This window comes from Protomyctophum bolini, assembly GCF_963924005.1.
Source record: "Protomyctophum bolini genome assembly, chromosome: 10".
Taxonomy (NCBI): domain Eukaryota; kingdom Metazoa; phylum Chordata; class Actinopteri; order Myctophiformes; family Myctophidae; genus Protomyctophum; species Protomyctophum bolini.
In genome coordinates this window covers 32685990-32703364 of record NC_137871.1, presented here as the reverse complement: position 1 = coordinate 32703364, position 17375 = coordinate 32685990, and the positions used below count along the sequence as shown (strand labels likewise).

The window sequence follows — 17375 nt, the reverse complement described above, 5'->3', positions numbered from 1 at the left end:
TGGAATACTTCAGTAAAAGCAAGTACTATGTTACATTCACACACATAAAACATTGACTTTGAGCCACTGATCTGAGTCTGCTTGGGAGCCGCTCTGCTCCGCTCCTCTCATCTCCCCTTCAGTCTGTTGTCTTGGCAGACGCTCCTGCAGGAGAGATGAGGCTAACGGTATGTTGTGATCTAATCATCGCGTAACGCCAGCCTCTTGGCCCCGTCGCCTCCTCGTCCTGCCAACCACGCCAGCCTGCATTCATCTCGTCTGCTAAAGGGCCTGACCAGCCAGGGTCCCGACAGTCAATTATGTGGAATTAATTAACGTGGCCCTTCGACCGATGCTCGAGCCCTTGGAATTGCTTTTAAATACACTTTTGGTAGATCATGATTGTCACTGACCTATGGCGCGCACATTTTAACAGACAGACTTTGACATCAGATGAGTAAAGTCCCAGTTCTATTTCTGTACATTATGTGCAATATTATATTCTATAGCATTCAATGTACGGATATTCTACTGTTAGACGGATGATAGCTTCTATAGTTTACTTATGATCCTAGATGACTATATGCATTTGATGTGATTACCTTGTGTGTTGTTCTTGCTTATTGTAAAGCTCTCTGGATTAAGAGCGTCTGCTAAATGCAGAAATTGTAAATTGTAAATATGAGACATATAGGATTTTTGAACCCCTTGATCGATGCTTGATTTTACTCCCAGCCATTTAACAAAAACATTGTTTGAACGATTCACAATCCTTGGTGTTCATTTATCGTTATTTGTAACTCGGAGTGTACAAATTGTACCCTCTCAGAGTTACATTAACACTCAGGATTCTCGTGTGTAGAGGTCTGACTCTTTTTTTTCCAAGGTCAGAGAAACAAGTACATTTTGGACTAGTCTATGCTGTGCATGTATAGCATTTTAAAACAAAATTTTCAGATTTTCTGTTCATCGTGATCATTATAATAATGAAGAAACAAACAATTATAAGGAACTGGACGGCAATTCAGGAAAAAAAAGCCTCAAGGTTAGTTCCAAATTGAATTAAAACAGTAATTTGATGAATTTGAAACAATGAAAGGCAGCTTTTCTTTGTTCAAACAACAAACAGTTGGGATGAGTGTCGTTTTTTGGAGTGATTTGGATATGACACACACTAGTTCTCATGTCGGTACCATCAGGGATCCAAATAGACGCTTGGATCAACACTGAAGAATTTAAAGTGTAGATTTGGGTCCCAGTGATAAGGGGGGAGGGTCCGTGGCCTAATGCATATCAAACTGGGGGTCCAGAGATAACGGATTCATTGCTTTTAAATGTTCAACAAATATTCACAATGGCTTTGTTGCAATTAATTACATGAGCACCGTCACATTTGCAGCCTACTATTTTGTCATTATTAAAATCCCAATTCCGATTTGACCCGTTAAATCCTGAGTCATCCGCTGCCCTATACAACGCACAGAAATACATTGAGGCAGACAGGCTGTTGCTTTGAGGAGGTACAGCACGTATTAAACATCTCCAATCAATTCCACTGTGTCAGAACATCAGCAGGAGGGCAGGTCCGTTGAATGGCACGGGACGAGAACCCAATTTATGCTTAATTACCGAACATGGGAAAAGTATTAAAATGATTAGCGTCTCCCCGTAACAAGGGCCATATTGTACACTGTCAGGATGCACCAGAGCAGTTGGATTAAAAAAAAAAGAATTGTCTAGGCAATACAATACGCAGGATGTGACACATTACAATGAATAACTGTGGAACAACAGTTACCATTTCTACGAAAATGCTGCCGTTTTTTTTAGTGGTGCAACCACTCCTACAACCAGCAATGTCTGTGTACACCTATGTGTTCACCTATGTATGCATGTATGTATTAATGAGCACGAGTATGACTGAGTACCAGTAGGGGCGCTGTTTGCCAGAAACAGAGAGATAGTATTAGTGCTGCACTGTTGCCTGCTAATGAGAGAGAGAGGAGGAGGGGGGGGAGAGAGAGGGGAGTTGCACCACTCGGTTCACACAGGTGTGATTTTTTTTAACCGCTGAATTGCGGTTATTTTGAAGTCTGAATAGTAACTGAAATGATGAACAGTGCAACATAATAGTATAACCTCTAAATCTAATCGAATGTAAATAGAACATGGTACTGTATCTCTCATGGTATTTAAATAAGCACATGCAATCAACTGTATCCCGTAAATGTTATCCCCCTGGATTTCTAAACCAATCTCATCTTGTCATGATCTGTAAGTAATATGGATGGCTCATCAGTATGCAGAAGATAATTTGTAGTATCGGAATAAAATGTTAATTTGACACAAACATTTTCTAAGGACCCTCACATTAAGATGTAATTGGCCCACGGACCCCCTCTGAAAATACGTTGTGCCAGGGAACCCCTTACAAGATTTGTGTTGTGTTTTAAAAGATATTCCAAATATATAATTTTCTTTCTTACAACTAAATAGACAATGCATAGAGGGTTAGAGTGGTTAAAACAGGTTAATATTCCACAGCCAAAACACATGTTGCTGGAGAACGCCTGGAACCCCCTCAAAGACCCCTGGGGGTCCCAGACTGCATTTTGATAACCAGTGGAATATCGTATCTGTTGCGTGGAACCCTAAACCTTATGGCTTAAACTGTTTCAACTGTTTAAACTGGATTCAAATAAAAAAGTAGCAGATCCACAAGCTCAAAACAGCTTGCAGATCTGTTACTTTTGTTGCTGTAGTATGATCAAGTAGGCATTTATTTACACCAAAGAAAAAAAAGTGTTAATGGGAGACAAAAGAAAGTTTGAATGGGAGACAGCAACGATATACAAATCATTCACAATATAATACGCACACGTACCGGTATATAAGAGTATATATGCAAGTCTAACACGTAGGAATTGAACATTTCAGATTGGATTTTGCTGGCCAGCCCTTTTCTTTGGCAACGCAATGTTCCCATAACTGTCACTGTGTCAGAATCGCTTAGTGGAACCGCTTTATCAACGGCAGATAAGTCTGTTCAATCAACTCTGTGCCAGTCAGTTCATTCAGAATGTTGACTTGTGTGAGTGGAAGATGCTACCGAGAGATGCTTCGGATAGAGCGCTAACTGCCATATACCGGCTCCACAGCGCACAGATGTTCCTATAAAAGCAGTGATTCAGAAATGTTTTCAAGAACCTGAGGCAGATTCTACAAATGCCTTCTAAATCAGTAGCTCTCACACTTTAAAGATTTGTATAAAACATGTAAAACAATAGGCTCACAGGGTGTCACTTCATGCCGCGGTGTGAGCTTGTATCTGCTATTTTTGAATAGCCAACGCACACAAATCTAAAATGATACAGATGCTTTCCTGTTTTTATCTGACCGCAGACTCTGTTCAATTCAATTTTATTAAAGTGTCAAATCACAACAAGTTGTCTCAAGAAAGACACTGCTATTTTTCAATAGCTAAAGAATAACATAATGCTAATACCAAAAGGGGTTCCCGCCCAAAATGGGTTAAATACGCTTCACTTCTTTCTTCTTCTTTTTATTTAATTTTATAGCAGATCTACAAACTCACCACACACCACATTATTTTACACCATTTGACTGGCACTCCTTTGACCATCTTATGGTCCTACTGTTCGTATTCAGCGAAGGCTTTCTCCACAATAACAGAAAACAAAATATACTAGTATTTATATACTAGGCCCAGACCGGCCCACCACAACCAGCGTGCAGATAGCAGAAACGACACAACCCTTTGTAGAGGGTTTATTTGTAACTCATACAGGTACAGTGGAAATTATCATGATGGCACTGGCAGAATGGCAGCACGCCCGGACCTTTCCTGGTGGCCTGCCGTCTATTGGCCTGCCTGCCTGTCCACCGGGAATATGCCCAGTACGACCTGTGGCCAGTCCAGCCCTGCCTGGTGGTGTCCCAAAACCCTTACTTTTCACAATATGGAAAAATATATATTTTTAGTCACAAGCGCTTAGTATTTTTCATCGGCTCAATGTTTATAAAGCCAACATCACACGTCACATTACGACGTGCTGCTGTGAACTTGGGCTATTTTGGCTACTTTTGCCTACTACTGTTGTTGTTCGATGAAGTAGGGCATTCATTTACAAGAGAATAAATATAAAAAGTAGAAAAATTGTGTTCTTTGACCAGGATCTACCTAACTAGTGAGGAGAGTGACTGGCTGACAAGGATACATGATCCGTTTTAGTCATAGTAATTTTTTTCTTTTGTTCAAGTTATGAATGTCATATGTTCAACGGCAATAAATTACACGTCCTCATAATGTGTATGTGTATAATAATTAAAATTGTGCTCATGCTATGATAGTGGCATAAAATGAACGGGAAAAACAATTAAAACGTTAATCGTGACATATCACCGCCAACTAAAATGCCACGATCGTGACAAGCCTACATTTGAGGTGCTGTAACGGGTGTAGGCACGTGCCATTCTGAGCTGAAGTGCTTGTAATGGGCAGGGGTCATCGCCCTGCTGCCTTGTTGCGGTGGACATATCTGTCAAAACATATTTTTTTCCCACAGACATACAAAGTGCGTGGGCAATAATATTAGCAGAAACGCATACAGAGATAGCCCTGAATGACCATAACAGCTCTGTAACTCTGAGAGTGTACAAATGGAACCTTACGGGTCCATTTGGTTCCATGTGAACACTCTCAGAGTTAAGGGGGTCCTTGTAAATAAAACATTTGAGAACCACTAGTACTATATTGGACTCCTAATATGCCATGGTGTCATGGTAAATAACTCTCATACATATTCTGGAAAAAACCTGGGGACTTGACATTCAGTAATTAGGTCCTATGATCAAAATAATATCATTACAATGGAGTGTAAAAAAGAAAATCGAACATTTGCCACGGACAAGACCAAGTCTTTGCCACGGACACATTTGTCCGTGCGCGGACATATTGACGACCCCTGGTAATGGGGGTATTGCATTGGATACTATGTCAAAAGGCAGTAACAACAACAGTCCAGCAGTTGAACGATAAAAGAAAACAGTGTTGTTGTTATAGCCGCTGGTGCTGTGAGGCTCATTTTCCTCCTAACTGTATCCCATTCACAATATTGATTGTTAGCCGATATGTTGGAAGGAGATGGCAGTGGGCCCGGGCATTGTTCTTAATTTGTCACCGCCTCCATCAAGTGACACAGGATGGAGGCCGCGTCGATAATTCCAGACAGGCTTAAATCGCCACGTCTCACAACAGCATCGCCCGACCTAAATGGATGCCAGCTCTGGATCTCACCAACAAAATGTCAGTGGGATTGCTCTCCCCCAAAATTGCCATTTACCAAAATGTCAATGGAAAATGAGAGTGGGCCTCAAGGCTTCAGGAAAGAGACGACTGTCAGGCCTGCTCTCTGAGCACCACACACACACACACACACACACACACACACACACACACACACACACACACACACACACACACACACACACACCAGTACAAGGGCACATGAGATAAATAGTTTAACAGTTATTTTATCATACAAATCGTATATTTAACATCCCAGATATTGTACCTGTATGAGTGAGTGACAAATAAATCCCTCTAGAGAGAGACAGACAAAACAGACTAATATTACTGTAGCGCTACATGTTTCCCCAGTGAGGAATTGTTTGGAAGATCCAAAGCATCTGTTTTTGTGTTGTTGTCAGTAAGACTAATGGAATAATACATTATAATGTCTTCTCTACTGCGGAGCACTGCTGCTGCCAAGGAGGACACCGCAGGTGTCCGATTGATTGATCATTAAAACAAATATACTCTGAAAATGCACAGGCCCACAGAGTCTGACCACTTGACTGTTAAGTGGCCATGCAGATGGGTGGGCCGTGAGTTGAGATTTTCAACTTACTGGGCGGCTGGGCCCGATGATTCACAAAAGAATGGGATTGGAAACAGGAGAGGGTGAAGGAAAAAGAGGACATGTGTGTCAGCATTAGAGAGAGAGAGGGAGAGAGAGATAGATAGAGACTCATACACACCGACTCATAAATCAAGTGGAGGTGAGATTGCTGAATCAGGGTTGATTGTGCCTGGGAGAGACAATAAAGCGTGTAATCATCAGTCTCTGCTGCACAGGCCTGGCAATTATCTGCCCAAACCTGACCGGCAGAACAAAAAGGGCAAAAATCCATCTCACTTCAAGCCCGCACGGCCCCATGCCATGCAGCCGCTTTACAAGAGGGATTCTTTCTTCTGCGTCCGAGAGCTAAACCAGAGCTAAACCAAAGGATAATATTATTCACTTTTTGCAAGAGTGAAGAATTGACAAAAAATTATAAATAAATAATAGCGTTTGCTGAGGTAGGAGCTGTAACGAAGGACTGTCCGTTTTTCCCGGCTAGCCGGGGGTCATGCTTGGAGAGTAATTTGAGTGGACAGCAGTAGTGTCTGTGGAAAGGACAGTTGTGCTTCTTCTCTGAGCAGGCCAGTGCCGGGACCCGTCATCTCTCCTGAAAGATGACGGGTTATGCAGTTATGCAAGTTCAAGGGCATTTTGCTCAGAGTTTGGAGGCTATTGGATCTGTAATTCCACGTATTTCGAAGAATATAATTCTGGAGGTGAAAACACCCATACTATAATTCTATAAATCGACAGAGTTAGATAGATAAGAATCTCTATTTTCTGAGAGTGCTTATCATCAATGGTTTAGTTGAGCAGCTGGTCACACATACAATGACTTAACAAGAAGAGCAGCAATGCTTCTAAAGTGTGTCTCTTCAATATGACTCCACTTGATCCCACTGGCACCATGCTCATCACCACTGCTTTCAAACAGCACTCTCAAACCGGTATTTAGTTCACAAATTTCCCTCCATTTCCCTCTAATACATCAAAGGCGTAGCTGGAACATCTCTCTCCGACGAAAAACACTGCCGGGCTAAAAGCTTTTTTTTCCCCTCACCAATGTTCCTTTTTTTATTTTGGTTCAATAAGGAAGACGCATGCGCAGCATGGTTGTAATTAATCTGTTTTATTGACTGAATGAAACCCTCCGGTGGAAGTGAGCTACTTTGATTGGTTTTCTGTAGAACAATATTTAAAATAATATTTTTCTCCCAAACAGCAGGGTTTGGAGAATAATTGCTCATTTGCTTCTAGGGTTGTGTGCATCGGTGCTTTTATAGAGCATATGCGAATTAAAATGGCAGAGGCACTCGAGAAAGCAATAAATTGCAGTGGGACCTACGGCCGAAGACTTTGCTCTTGTTTATTCATCCGACACAATGAAAGAAGCAGAGAAAATACTAAGATTTCAAAGAAAAATATTGTATACTTTTGACTCCACTAGTACTTTTCTAGAAACTGGAAAAGTTCAAGCCCAGTTCAAGCCCATTTTGAATATAGTGAAAATAGTCAGTCTTCAAGCTCAGAACATCTCTGGAGTACTTGGTCCATTACTGCAAATAACTATCAGCAACCTGTAACTACTTGCAGAGGACATCATGATAAAAACATATTGATGGCTTTATTGAACTTTGTCATTTCAATTTGAAAGTATTCCGTTGGCCTTCAGGTCAGAGAGCCAGTCTGCCCAGCAGTCAACATTGGCTAATTAGAGTACCATTAGTCTGAGCCTTGAACGGGCCGTATAAATCCATTTCCATTATCGAGTAGGGTTTCTCAGTGGTTCCCAAACATTACTGGATCAGATCCCATTTGAATTAACAAAGTGTTCGCTCAGTGGTCAGATGGGTGGGTCACGTGCATTTTCAGAGTTTTCAAGTTCAATTTAACTTTGTTTGGGAGGTTTGGGCCCTTAGGCCTTTGAACCTCACACCACCGATCTGATCGATATGCCCATATTTGAATATATATATGTCAGTTCACATTGTCCCTTTAAATCCATATATGGAGATCCCTGTAATCAGGAAGGCCCCCTTTCATAGTCATAGTGACAGAGGTCCAGCCTGTTCTCCCTTAAGCCTATGATATGATCAATCCATTTTAATATATAGGATATGATCAATACATTTTAATATATAGGATATGATCAATCAATCGATGGTGTTCTGTTTGGTGGTTTGATGGATTTTTTCATCAATTATCTAGTGTAATCCTGGGCGCTTCCTCTGCCAATGTATGTTCTTGCTTTCAGTAAATATGCCATTATATCACCATGTTTATTCCGTTATTTAATTATTTTATTTTATTTTGTATTACTATTATCATTATTTAATTACATTTTATTTTATCTATTTATTTTTTTGCACTCACTGTATAGGACATAGAATCTTCATATTGTGCTTCATTATATTATGGGATTCAAAGCCGTAATGAGGTTGTAAGGTTTTCAAGGTTTCAATGTTTAATGTTTTGTGTTTTGTGTCCATGTTAGGTGTATGTAATTTGTTTTGTTTTACTGTTTACATGTACAAAAAAGTTGTGACATGTAACTGTGTTGGGAGCCCCTCGAAAACGAGATGGTACATCTCAAGGGGTCTTTTTCCTAATAAAGAAACTTTAATCATCATCAACCTCGGGGGGCAGCGGACTGACCTCATGCTTCCTTCTATTCTGCCAACCTCGGTGGGGGGGGGCAGCGGACTGACCTCATGCTTCCTTCTATTCTGCCAACCTGGGGGGCAGCGGACTGACCTCATGCTTCCTTCTATTCTGCCAACCTCGGTGGGGGGGGGCAGCGGACTGACCTCATGCTTCCTTCTATTCTGCCAACCTCGGTGGGGGGGGGCAGCGGACTGACCTCATGCTTCCTTCTATTCTGCCAACCTCGGTGGGGGGGGGGGCAGCGGACTGACCTCATGCTTCCTTCTATTCTGCCAACCTCGGTGGGGGGGGGCAGCGGACTGACCTCATGCTTCCTTCTATTCTGCCAACCTCGGTGGGGGGGGGGGGGGCAGCGGACTGACCTCATGCTTCCTTCTATTCTGCCAACCTCGGTGGGGGGGGGGGGGGGGCAGCGGACTGACCTCATGCTTCCTTCTATTCTGCCAACCTCGGTGGGGGGGGGGGGGGGGCAGTGGACTGACCTCATGCTTCCTTCTATTCTGCCAACCTCGGTGGGGGGGGCAGCGGACTGACCTCATGCTTCCTTCTATTCTGCCAACCTCGGTGGGCAGCGGACTGACCTCATGCTTCCTTCTATGTATGAGGAGTCCAAGCTGCATCTTTTCACCTGACAGGGGGGAAGTTTCCCCGGCCGGACGTAGCGCGTGGAAGGAACACGTTATTCCGACCAGTTTCTTTCTGACTGGCTGGCCGGCCAGGGGGAGGTAGTTTAGAGACCAGGACTACTGCATGTTTCTTGTGAGGCTACCTACCTACTCTAGGGAACACAGGGAGAACATGCAAACTCCACACAGAAAGGCCCTTTCACCAACACCGCCTCGGGTATGGGCACTGATGACGCTGAGGAGGGAACACGCCCCCAGCACCCACAGCGTCCCCAGCGAGAACCGAACCCAGGACCTTCTAGCTGTGAGGAGACAGCACTACCGAGCCCCCCGATGGAATCAATATAGTATCCTTTAAGTTATTTGTCGGCATCACAATGAAAACTCATTTTTCTAGGTTTTAAAGAAAAAATACCTGGACTTTTTTTTCTCTCCACAGAAATTGTTTTAGGCCTATGTTTAAATTATCAATAAAATTAAATAATTTGGGTATCCACTTGCAATATCCTCACGGTCCACAGGTTGGGAGTCACTGCTGTAGGTGACACTGGTGGTCCGGGAACCACCAGCGGTTCTTGGTGATTCTACTAAATGATGGAGACTTGGTAACCAAATGGAGATCTTGAATGAAGAGTGTAAAATGGTTGATGTATTACTTAATTTACAATACGTCTACACATTGTTATGTATTGTCATTGTATTGGTACCATAGGAGAGATATCTCTCCTATGGTACCAATACAGCATGGAATTCAGGGCAAAATCTTATCCAACGATAAACATCCATTTGCTCAAATGCCGAATAAATAATGGGCCTTGATATGAAAAGGGTTGAAAACTACTGCTGCATATTTATATACTTTTGTTTGACATACAACTGAACCAGCAAAAGCATGAGAACAGAGCCTCAACGGAACGCCAGAGAATGATGTTCTTTCTGCCCGTTCTCAAGGTGACTCAAAGCATGTGCACGATTGCACAAAGCCCCCCACCACCACCCAAAAAAAGGAGGGGAAAAGAGAAATAAATTACCTTTTAAATCACTGCCTGAAAATTGCCGTCAGCCACCCACCCCACAAATCTTCTCGCACTTCACTGGAAAAATCCTTGAATCCGCCCCCAACCCCTTGTCGTCTCACCTGCTGTTGTCCTTAACCCATTCTGACCGGGCACCCATTTTGGTGTTAGCATCATGTTATGCTTTACCTATTGAAAAATAGCAGATCTACAAGCTCATATCGCGCCACCGAGTGGCGCGATACGAGCTTGTAGGTCTGCTATTTTTGAAAAATTCGAAGAACGACTGACATTTTTAGAATCTGATCTCAGGTCAAAATGGGTTAATCAGACCAGTGTGTGTCCAGTGGAAACCTCGTATGAATCTGATCTCAGGTCAGAATGGGTTAATGTCCAGGGGACCCGGGCCACCTCATAACAGAAGTACAGTGTCCGTGACACATCTGTCTACTTGATGAGCCACGTGTCAACAGTCCCCCGCCTGCACCCGCAAAGTTGTTGGATGGAGTGCATCGATAAACAACTTTAATCCCCTCTTGGGGCCAATGTCCTCCCACTAATAAGAGATCGTATTACAACACCATGGCGGTACAGACAGAGAGAGAGAGAAAGAGAGAGGGGGGAGGGTGGGGGGTTGGCACCAGTGGTGGACAATGTACTCAACCCCAGTATTTGAGTAAAAGTATACATATTCCAGTATATTCCACTATAATGTCAAAAGTACAATAATATTTATCTTTCAAATGTAAGGGAGTGAAAGTCACAATAATCCAAAATAGTACAATAGTACAGTAGGTTACAGATACTAACAGGATATACTTTAAGCACAGTACTCAAGTAAATGCACTTTGGCAGCGTCCAGCGCTGTTTGGCACGTGGCTATAGAGCAGAGGTGGTCAATCACAGCTGGGACCGCCAACACTGTGATTTACTCATTAAATGTTTATTTTTCACAGCTCCATTTTTCTTTCCTTTGCTTTGTCCTGTCTCACTCTTTTTCTTTTCCTCCATTTTCTGCATCTACCCGTGTCGCTCCATCACCCTCTCTCGCTGGCAAGGACAGCGTGTCTGTAATTTAAGACCCGTTCCCAGTGCGCGTACTGCGAGTATATTTTGAGCGATCTGCACTTCACTTGAGTATTTGTACTTTCAGATATACGGAAGTGGACTTTCACAGTTTCACATTTCACTACTTTTGATTTGACCATGATGTCTTTTTAGGAAAGAGAAAAGTAGCGTACATTACGAATAGCCACCTATACGGCCGGCATATATCAAATACAAGCTCACAATGTGTCGACATGTGATTGCATTGTAAGCTTGTAGATCGGCTATTTTCACTATTATTGATCATCTTTCTGGAAAAGATATTTTCCTTTCCTTGGCTGTGCTTTTAGACTGGCCTGGACAGGGACAGACAGAGAGATGGATGGATGGATGGACGGCAGGAGACAGCAGACCCCCTGGGGGGGGGGGGGGTGGTCTGGTGGTTGCTGGGTGGCGGTGGGTCAGTGCTGAAGGACATGCTGGTTGCTAGGGACCGCGGGGGGGATTGCAGCGAGGGCTCCACTCAGACTGACCCTAATTAAGCACACATTATCTGCAGGCTGCATGGAGGATTAAGGCTCTCAGAACCAAGCGGACCCTGTAGAGGCCCGGGGGGGTCCCGAGACACCGGGACTCTGGCACTAAAGCACACTTTCTATCCACCCACAGAGAGAGAATAGAGGGCTACATTGGAAAGGGTTCAGAAAATAAGACCCAGTCAGAGAACAGTGTCTATAGTGCAGAAGAGGCAGGTTGCTTACCTTCAGGTCAGGACCTTAATAATAAGCGAATAAACACAAGAACCATATTGAGCTGCTCTGTTCAACATGGCCATGGAATGGACACAATTCATTTGGCGTCCTCACAATCGTTGCTTCTCAAAGAAACAAGGCACAATGTGGCCGTCTGTCACCATCCGTTCATTAACGCCAGGGTGCTCTTTATCTTAATTCAGAGTTACAGTATAGGGGTGGGTGTGCGATTATTCCATTGTGCGATAATTGAGCTAATTTCCTCGTCTTGACATTCGAAATTGCAGCGCCGATCGCATGGCCATGTTGACATTGTGTCAAACAGGCCTACGACGCCACATTAAACCCCACGTCTATTGTTCGACCAAGCCGTGCAATCTGGGAACTGTGCAAAACCTTTATTGAAGAGACACAATGAGCAAACCCCACTGGCACGAGCCTGGGATTTTCTGAGGAAACCATTTTAGAGCAGCGGCAGCTGTGAGCATATACCTCTCATTTCATAGGAGAGACGGGCCAATATGAACACCCTGATTAAACAGGAGATTAACCGAAGCATTACTGTTACAACACTTTTAAAGGTTATATATCTCGCAAGGTGTGCAATTTCAGAGGCCCTAAAGTCTAATTATTTCCAGTTTCACAGACGGCGTCTGCACTCCATGTAATACATTTCAAAATTACACCAAACTTTTAGCATTAAATAAGAGTCTATCCAACTTCCCGGACGCCTTCCAATAAATATTCATGTGAACTCATCCTCTTGCGGATACCGGTCTGCTAGATGCTATTATTAGGCTCCCATAACACTCTCCGGGGGGACCTTTTCTTGTTAATTGAAGCCGTAAAAAACTAAATAAATCCCGCAAACCGGGGCCCGCGACTGAGCGGTCACCTACCTCGGTCGGTGTCGTAGAGGTAGACGAACTTCTGCCACTTGTAGTGGGAGAGCAGGCTGAGCACGGCGCCCCGCAGGGCGGGTCGCATCTGGATGACAAACTGCACCTCGTTATCCGTGGGGTAACTGGGCGTGACGAAGGAGGTGTGCAGGGCGCCGCAGAAGGAGGTCAGCGTGTTCATTGACTTCTTGTCGTAGAAGCCGAAGATGGCGTACACTCCGCGGGAGAACTGGGAGCAAACTGTTGAGAGAGAGAGAGAAAAACACGGCAGTGAGAGAGGGTTAGAGGCGTTTATGGCGTTTAACAGAGAGCCAGACGTGTGTAGAATGTTGCAAACGTGTAAAAACAATAGACACTGCTGTATATGAATCTGTAATGCTCTGGGGGCGTTAAGCTGATGTCTCTCACTGGGTGAAGTGACATAGAACACCGCAGTAAGGGGATGTGAGATACTAAACCGTTGTCTGTGTGCGTGCATGCATGCTGTACTACAGTACATACACAAAAACACAGGCACACACACATACACACGTACAAACACACATACATGTGAGTACACACAGAACCCATGTACGGAGAGAATTGAAATTTGCTCTGTACACCGAGGGAAAATCTATAACAGCCAATTTGGAGAATGAGTTGGGCAGTAATATGTGCATTAGTCTTTATCAGCGTGGCCATTTGCATCCGATGACATTTATTCAGCAGAGAAAAAACCCCACTTGCATTTATTTGTATATCTGTCATGAACTCATGGTGTGACAGAAACAATGGTCAGGCAGGACAAATTCCTCGCAGTCAGAAGCCATTCAACTGTAAACCAACTTACTCACACATGCACACACACACGCATGCACACACACGTTTGTATTGCTATACTTGAGGACATCACAATTTTAGGTCAGCATCGAAAATAGCGGACAATAGCTGGAAAGTAGCTGGAAAATAGTAATGTAGATCTAGGCTACATCTACAAGCTCACAACACATCGTAGCACTTATAGATATCTACAAGCTTTGTGAGCTTGTAGATCAGCTATTTACCGGTGTGTGAGACCGGCACGCAACACAAGCATGAATCAGGCAAATTAAACAAATAACCCTAGCTTACCACAACCTTTACGATTGTATGCTATTGCTAACAATAACCTGAATATTTCCTAATCTAAACCTAAACATATGTGTAACCATAACAGAACCATTTATCTTATGAGGAGCAGGAAAATGGTCGACGTGTCTAATTTTCACATAACACTTGTTGGTCCTTAAAAGTACACCCCTGACACTGACACTACAAAAGCCAGGTAGCATTGTTGACTTACATTATAACATGAATGCTATCACACAACACAGGGTTGAAGTTTGAATCACACCTTTATTCTATATTGTTTAAGTTGCAGAGAATGAAATGTTTGACTCTTGTTTCTTCTGTTACCACAGTGGTTCCTGGTTCTGGGCAGTGACAAAGGACCCAAGTGTAGCTTCAGGCTGCCTTATTATATAGTGCCTGTTTGGGGAGCATGCTTAGTCCACCCAAGCTGAACCATACCAACCGTGGGTTTGTTTAAATTGGGTTCCGTTATTATGTGGGTAATTATAATGAGAGTAAAATGATGACACTTTAAAATGTGTCTATAAATAGTATTTTCTGTGGACATTGGAAATTAACTGCTTGTGTGGAAATTTAGGAGTCAATTTAGGATTGGTACGGTCCAGTGGGAGGGGCCTGGCCTTTTTAAAAAGGGGACCTGTCACTCACTGCTCAGGTAGTCAGTGAAGAGATCTGGCCAGTGTTAAATAGTTTTCTTGTTGAGTGTGACACAAGTATAGTAATACTGGTGCACGCACGCACACACACAGACAGTGCTGTGAGAAGCAGATAGACAGTGGCTTTCCGTGTGGCGAGATCCTCTGAGGACACCAAGTCTGGATACAATTTATCAACATGACACGTCTTATCCCACGCTCTCCAACTGATGGCGTGGGACGACAGGATGACACACACACACACACACACACACACACACACACACACACACACACGAGCGCAAACAAACAAACGAACGAACGAAAGAACAAACGATGAGAAAATGTAGCTTTTTCTTTTGCCAATGTTGAATTCCCCCAGATCTGTATATTTGTCGCTGGCGGTTTGGAAACCTCGTATGTCCAGTGTTACGAGGTTAGTTGGCACTCAGTTACTTTTCATTCATTCTCCAATGTGGTTATAGTTTACTTCAGTCGCAAGCTCTTGTTAATACTTTTCATTAGTTAAATAGTTATGAAACCAACGGACAGACTTAACCACGCTCTAGCCTTTGGAAACCGCAGGTGTTTTGTTTTGCATAGGAGTGGGAGTGATGTGTTGTATTTAAAATCTTAACCAAACAGTGCAGAGGGTCGCCGCTCCAAATCTGGTGACGTCAGTGTTCTCCGCTGCATATTATAAAAAAAATTCAGATGGGGGTCGGCGGCCAAATACATATGAAATACATATGAAAATACACATGAAAATACACATGAAACAGTTTGAGAACCACTGACGCAGAAACGTAGGTTTTTCAGAAAACTGTCAGGATTTAGGTTGGCAAAGTTTCAGCTAATTTTGTGTGACAATGTACAGTATATGACAAAGTAGGGCATTCAATTGCAAAAGAGACAAAAAACAAAAAAAACAAGAAGGTGATATATGGAGATACAAGGTTTCTGTCGGACAGCACACCGCTATGTAAATGTAAGAGTCACACAAGTACGCCGTAACCTCCCTGGCCACTCGCCGCAGGACGTGAGGAGCATGAGGGTGCACTCCACTCTCCCCGCCAGAGGCCAGGCCGCTGTGTAAATGACACATCAAGGGACTCTCCTCCTCATCTTTGGACTGTTTAATTCCATTCCCTGCCCCTATCTGTCCCACCGCAGACATGCTGGCCCAGCTGCTGAGCTGGGAGAGTAGACATATCCATGCTTGGCTGGCTGACACACTCACATGCGCGCGTGCGCGCACGCACACCGCGCACACACCGCGCGCACACACACACACACACACACACACACACACACACACACACACACACACACACACACACACACACACACACACACACACACACACACACACACACACACACACACACACACACACACACACACACACACACACACACACACACACACACACACACACACACAAACCGGCATACACAGTAGAGAGCCTGACCGAAATATTGCTCTGAACGATATTGGTCATTGTTTAGATCAGTGGTTGTAGCAGAGTGGCTCACAGCCTCAGATTGATGGCCTCAACAGTCTAATATCTATATCTCCCCCGAGCCGTAGGCTCGGCCAAAGCCTTTGGCTTAGTGGTTAAGATGTTGGCTTTCAACGCGAGAGACGCAGGTTAGATTCCTGGGTTTTACATTGGTGCCCTGCGGGTTTCCCTGTGGGAGGAAGTCAAAAGGGGGGGTGAGTGTAGCAGAGTGGCTCACAGCCTCGGCCTGATGGCCACAAAAGTGAAATATCTCCCTCAAAAGTGAAATATCTCCCTCAAAAGTATAATATCTCCCCTGAGCCATAGGCAATTGTGGTGGCTTTCCACGCAGGAGACCCGGGTTCGATTCCCGGGTGTTACACAGAGACCACCACAGGTTCTAGTGGCCTCCAGCTAAATAATGAAAAGAATAATAGCGGTCGCAGATTACTATGAAAACCTGTCAGTCTCAGTGTGTCTGTCTGTTATAGCGTTATGCTCCATATATGGTTGTCAGTCCGTCACGCCTCGTGACAGGCTCCATATATGGCTGTCTCCATATAATATATGGAGACAGATCTTTATATTATCAAGATCACGACTCCTCGTGACATGCTCCATATATGGAGTGTGTCATCAATATAAAGCCCAGATATGGGAATGTCAATATATGGACATACGGTATGACAGTCTCATGATAAACAAGTGTGGTTGCCGTGACGCAAGTCATACTTGCAAATTAACCAATAATAATTATAAAATTATCAAAACACACACACACACACACACACACACACACAGATAGAGGGGGGGCATGCTCCATGCATGAGCGAGGCCCTGTTCCTCTCCAGAATTCCGTCTTCTTAATTTGGGCCAGAGCCAATCGACGCAGAACACCGTCCCAGGGGAGCAGTTCTGGCCGCCTGCCTCTCCATCCCACTCCCTCGCTCTGCTCCACTCGGCCGTCCGCTCGCTGCTTATTAGGCTGAGCTTTGAACAAGCTCAGACTTCAATAAGAGATACGTCTCCTTCCTTCTCACCCCCGCCCCATTCTGCTCTTGTCCTCCCATCTCACTCCACCCACTCTCTCTCTCTCCTTTTAACGATAGCATATCTCCATGCTGCACTGGCCCTACCACTCCCTTCACTCTCACTCACTATCTGTTCCCTCCATCCCCTCCCCTTCGCCCACCGATATCTCTCCATGCAGTACTAATTCCCC

The 17375-nt window shown here is 44.0% G+C and overlaps 1 protein-coding gene across 2 annotated transcripts in view; it reads right to left on the bottom strand.

The window, feature by feature from the left end:
• The window catches only part of LOC308322927 (glutamate receptor 3), a gene marked incomplete at its 3' end in the record, with an annotated part of 142922 nt that overhangs the window by 88282 nt on the left and 37265 nt on the right, over positions 1-17375 (bottom strand). For both annotated transcript variants that reach the window (XM_080774418.1, XM_080774417.1), the window contains exon 3: positions 12908-13147. In XM_080774418.1, the coding sequence (XP_080630544.1) occupies positions 12908-13147 (240 nt within the window). The remainder of the gene's footprint in view (positions 1-12907; positions 13148-17375) is intronic.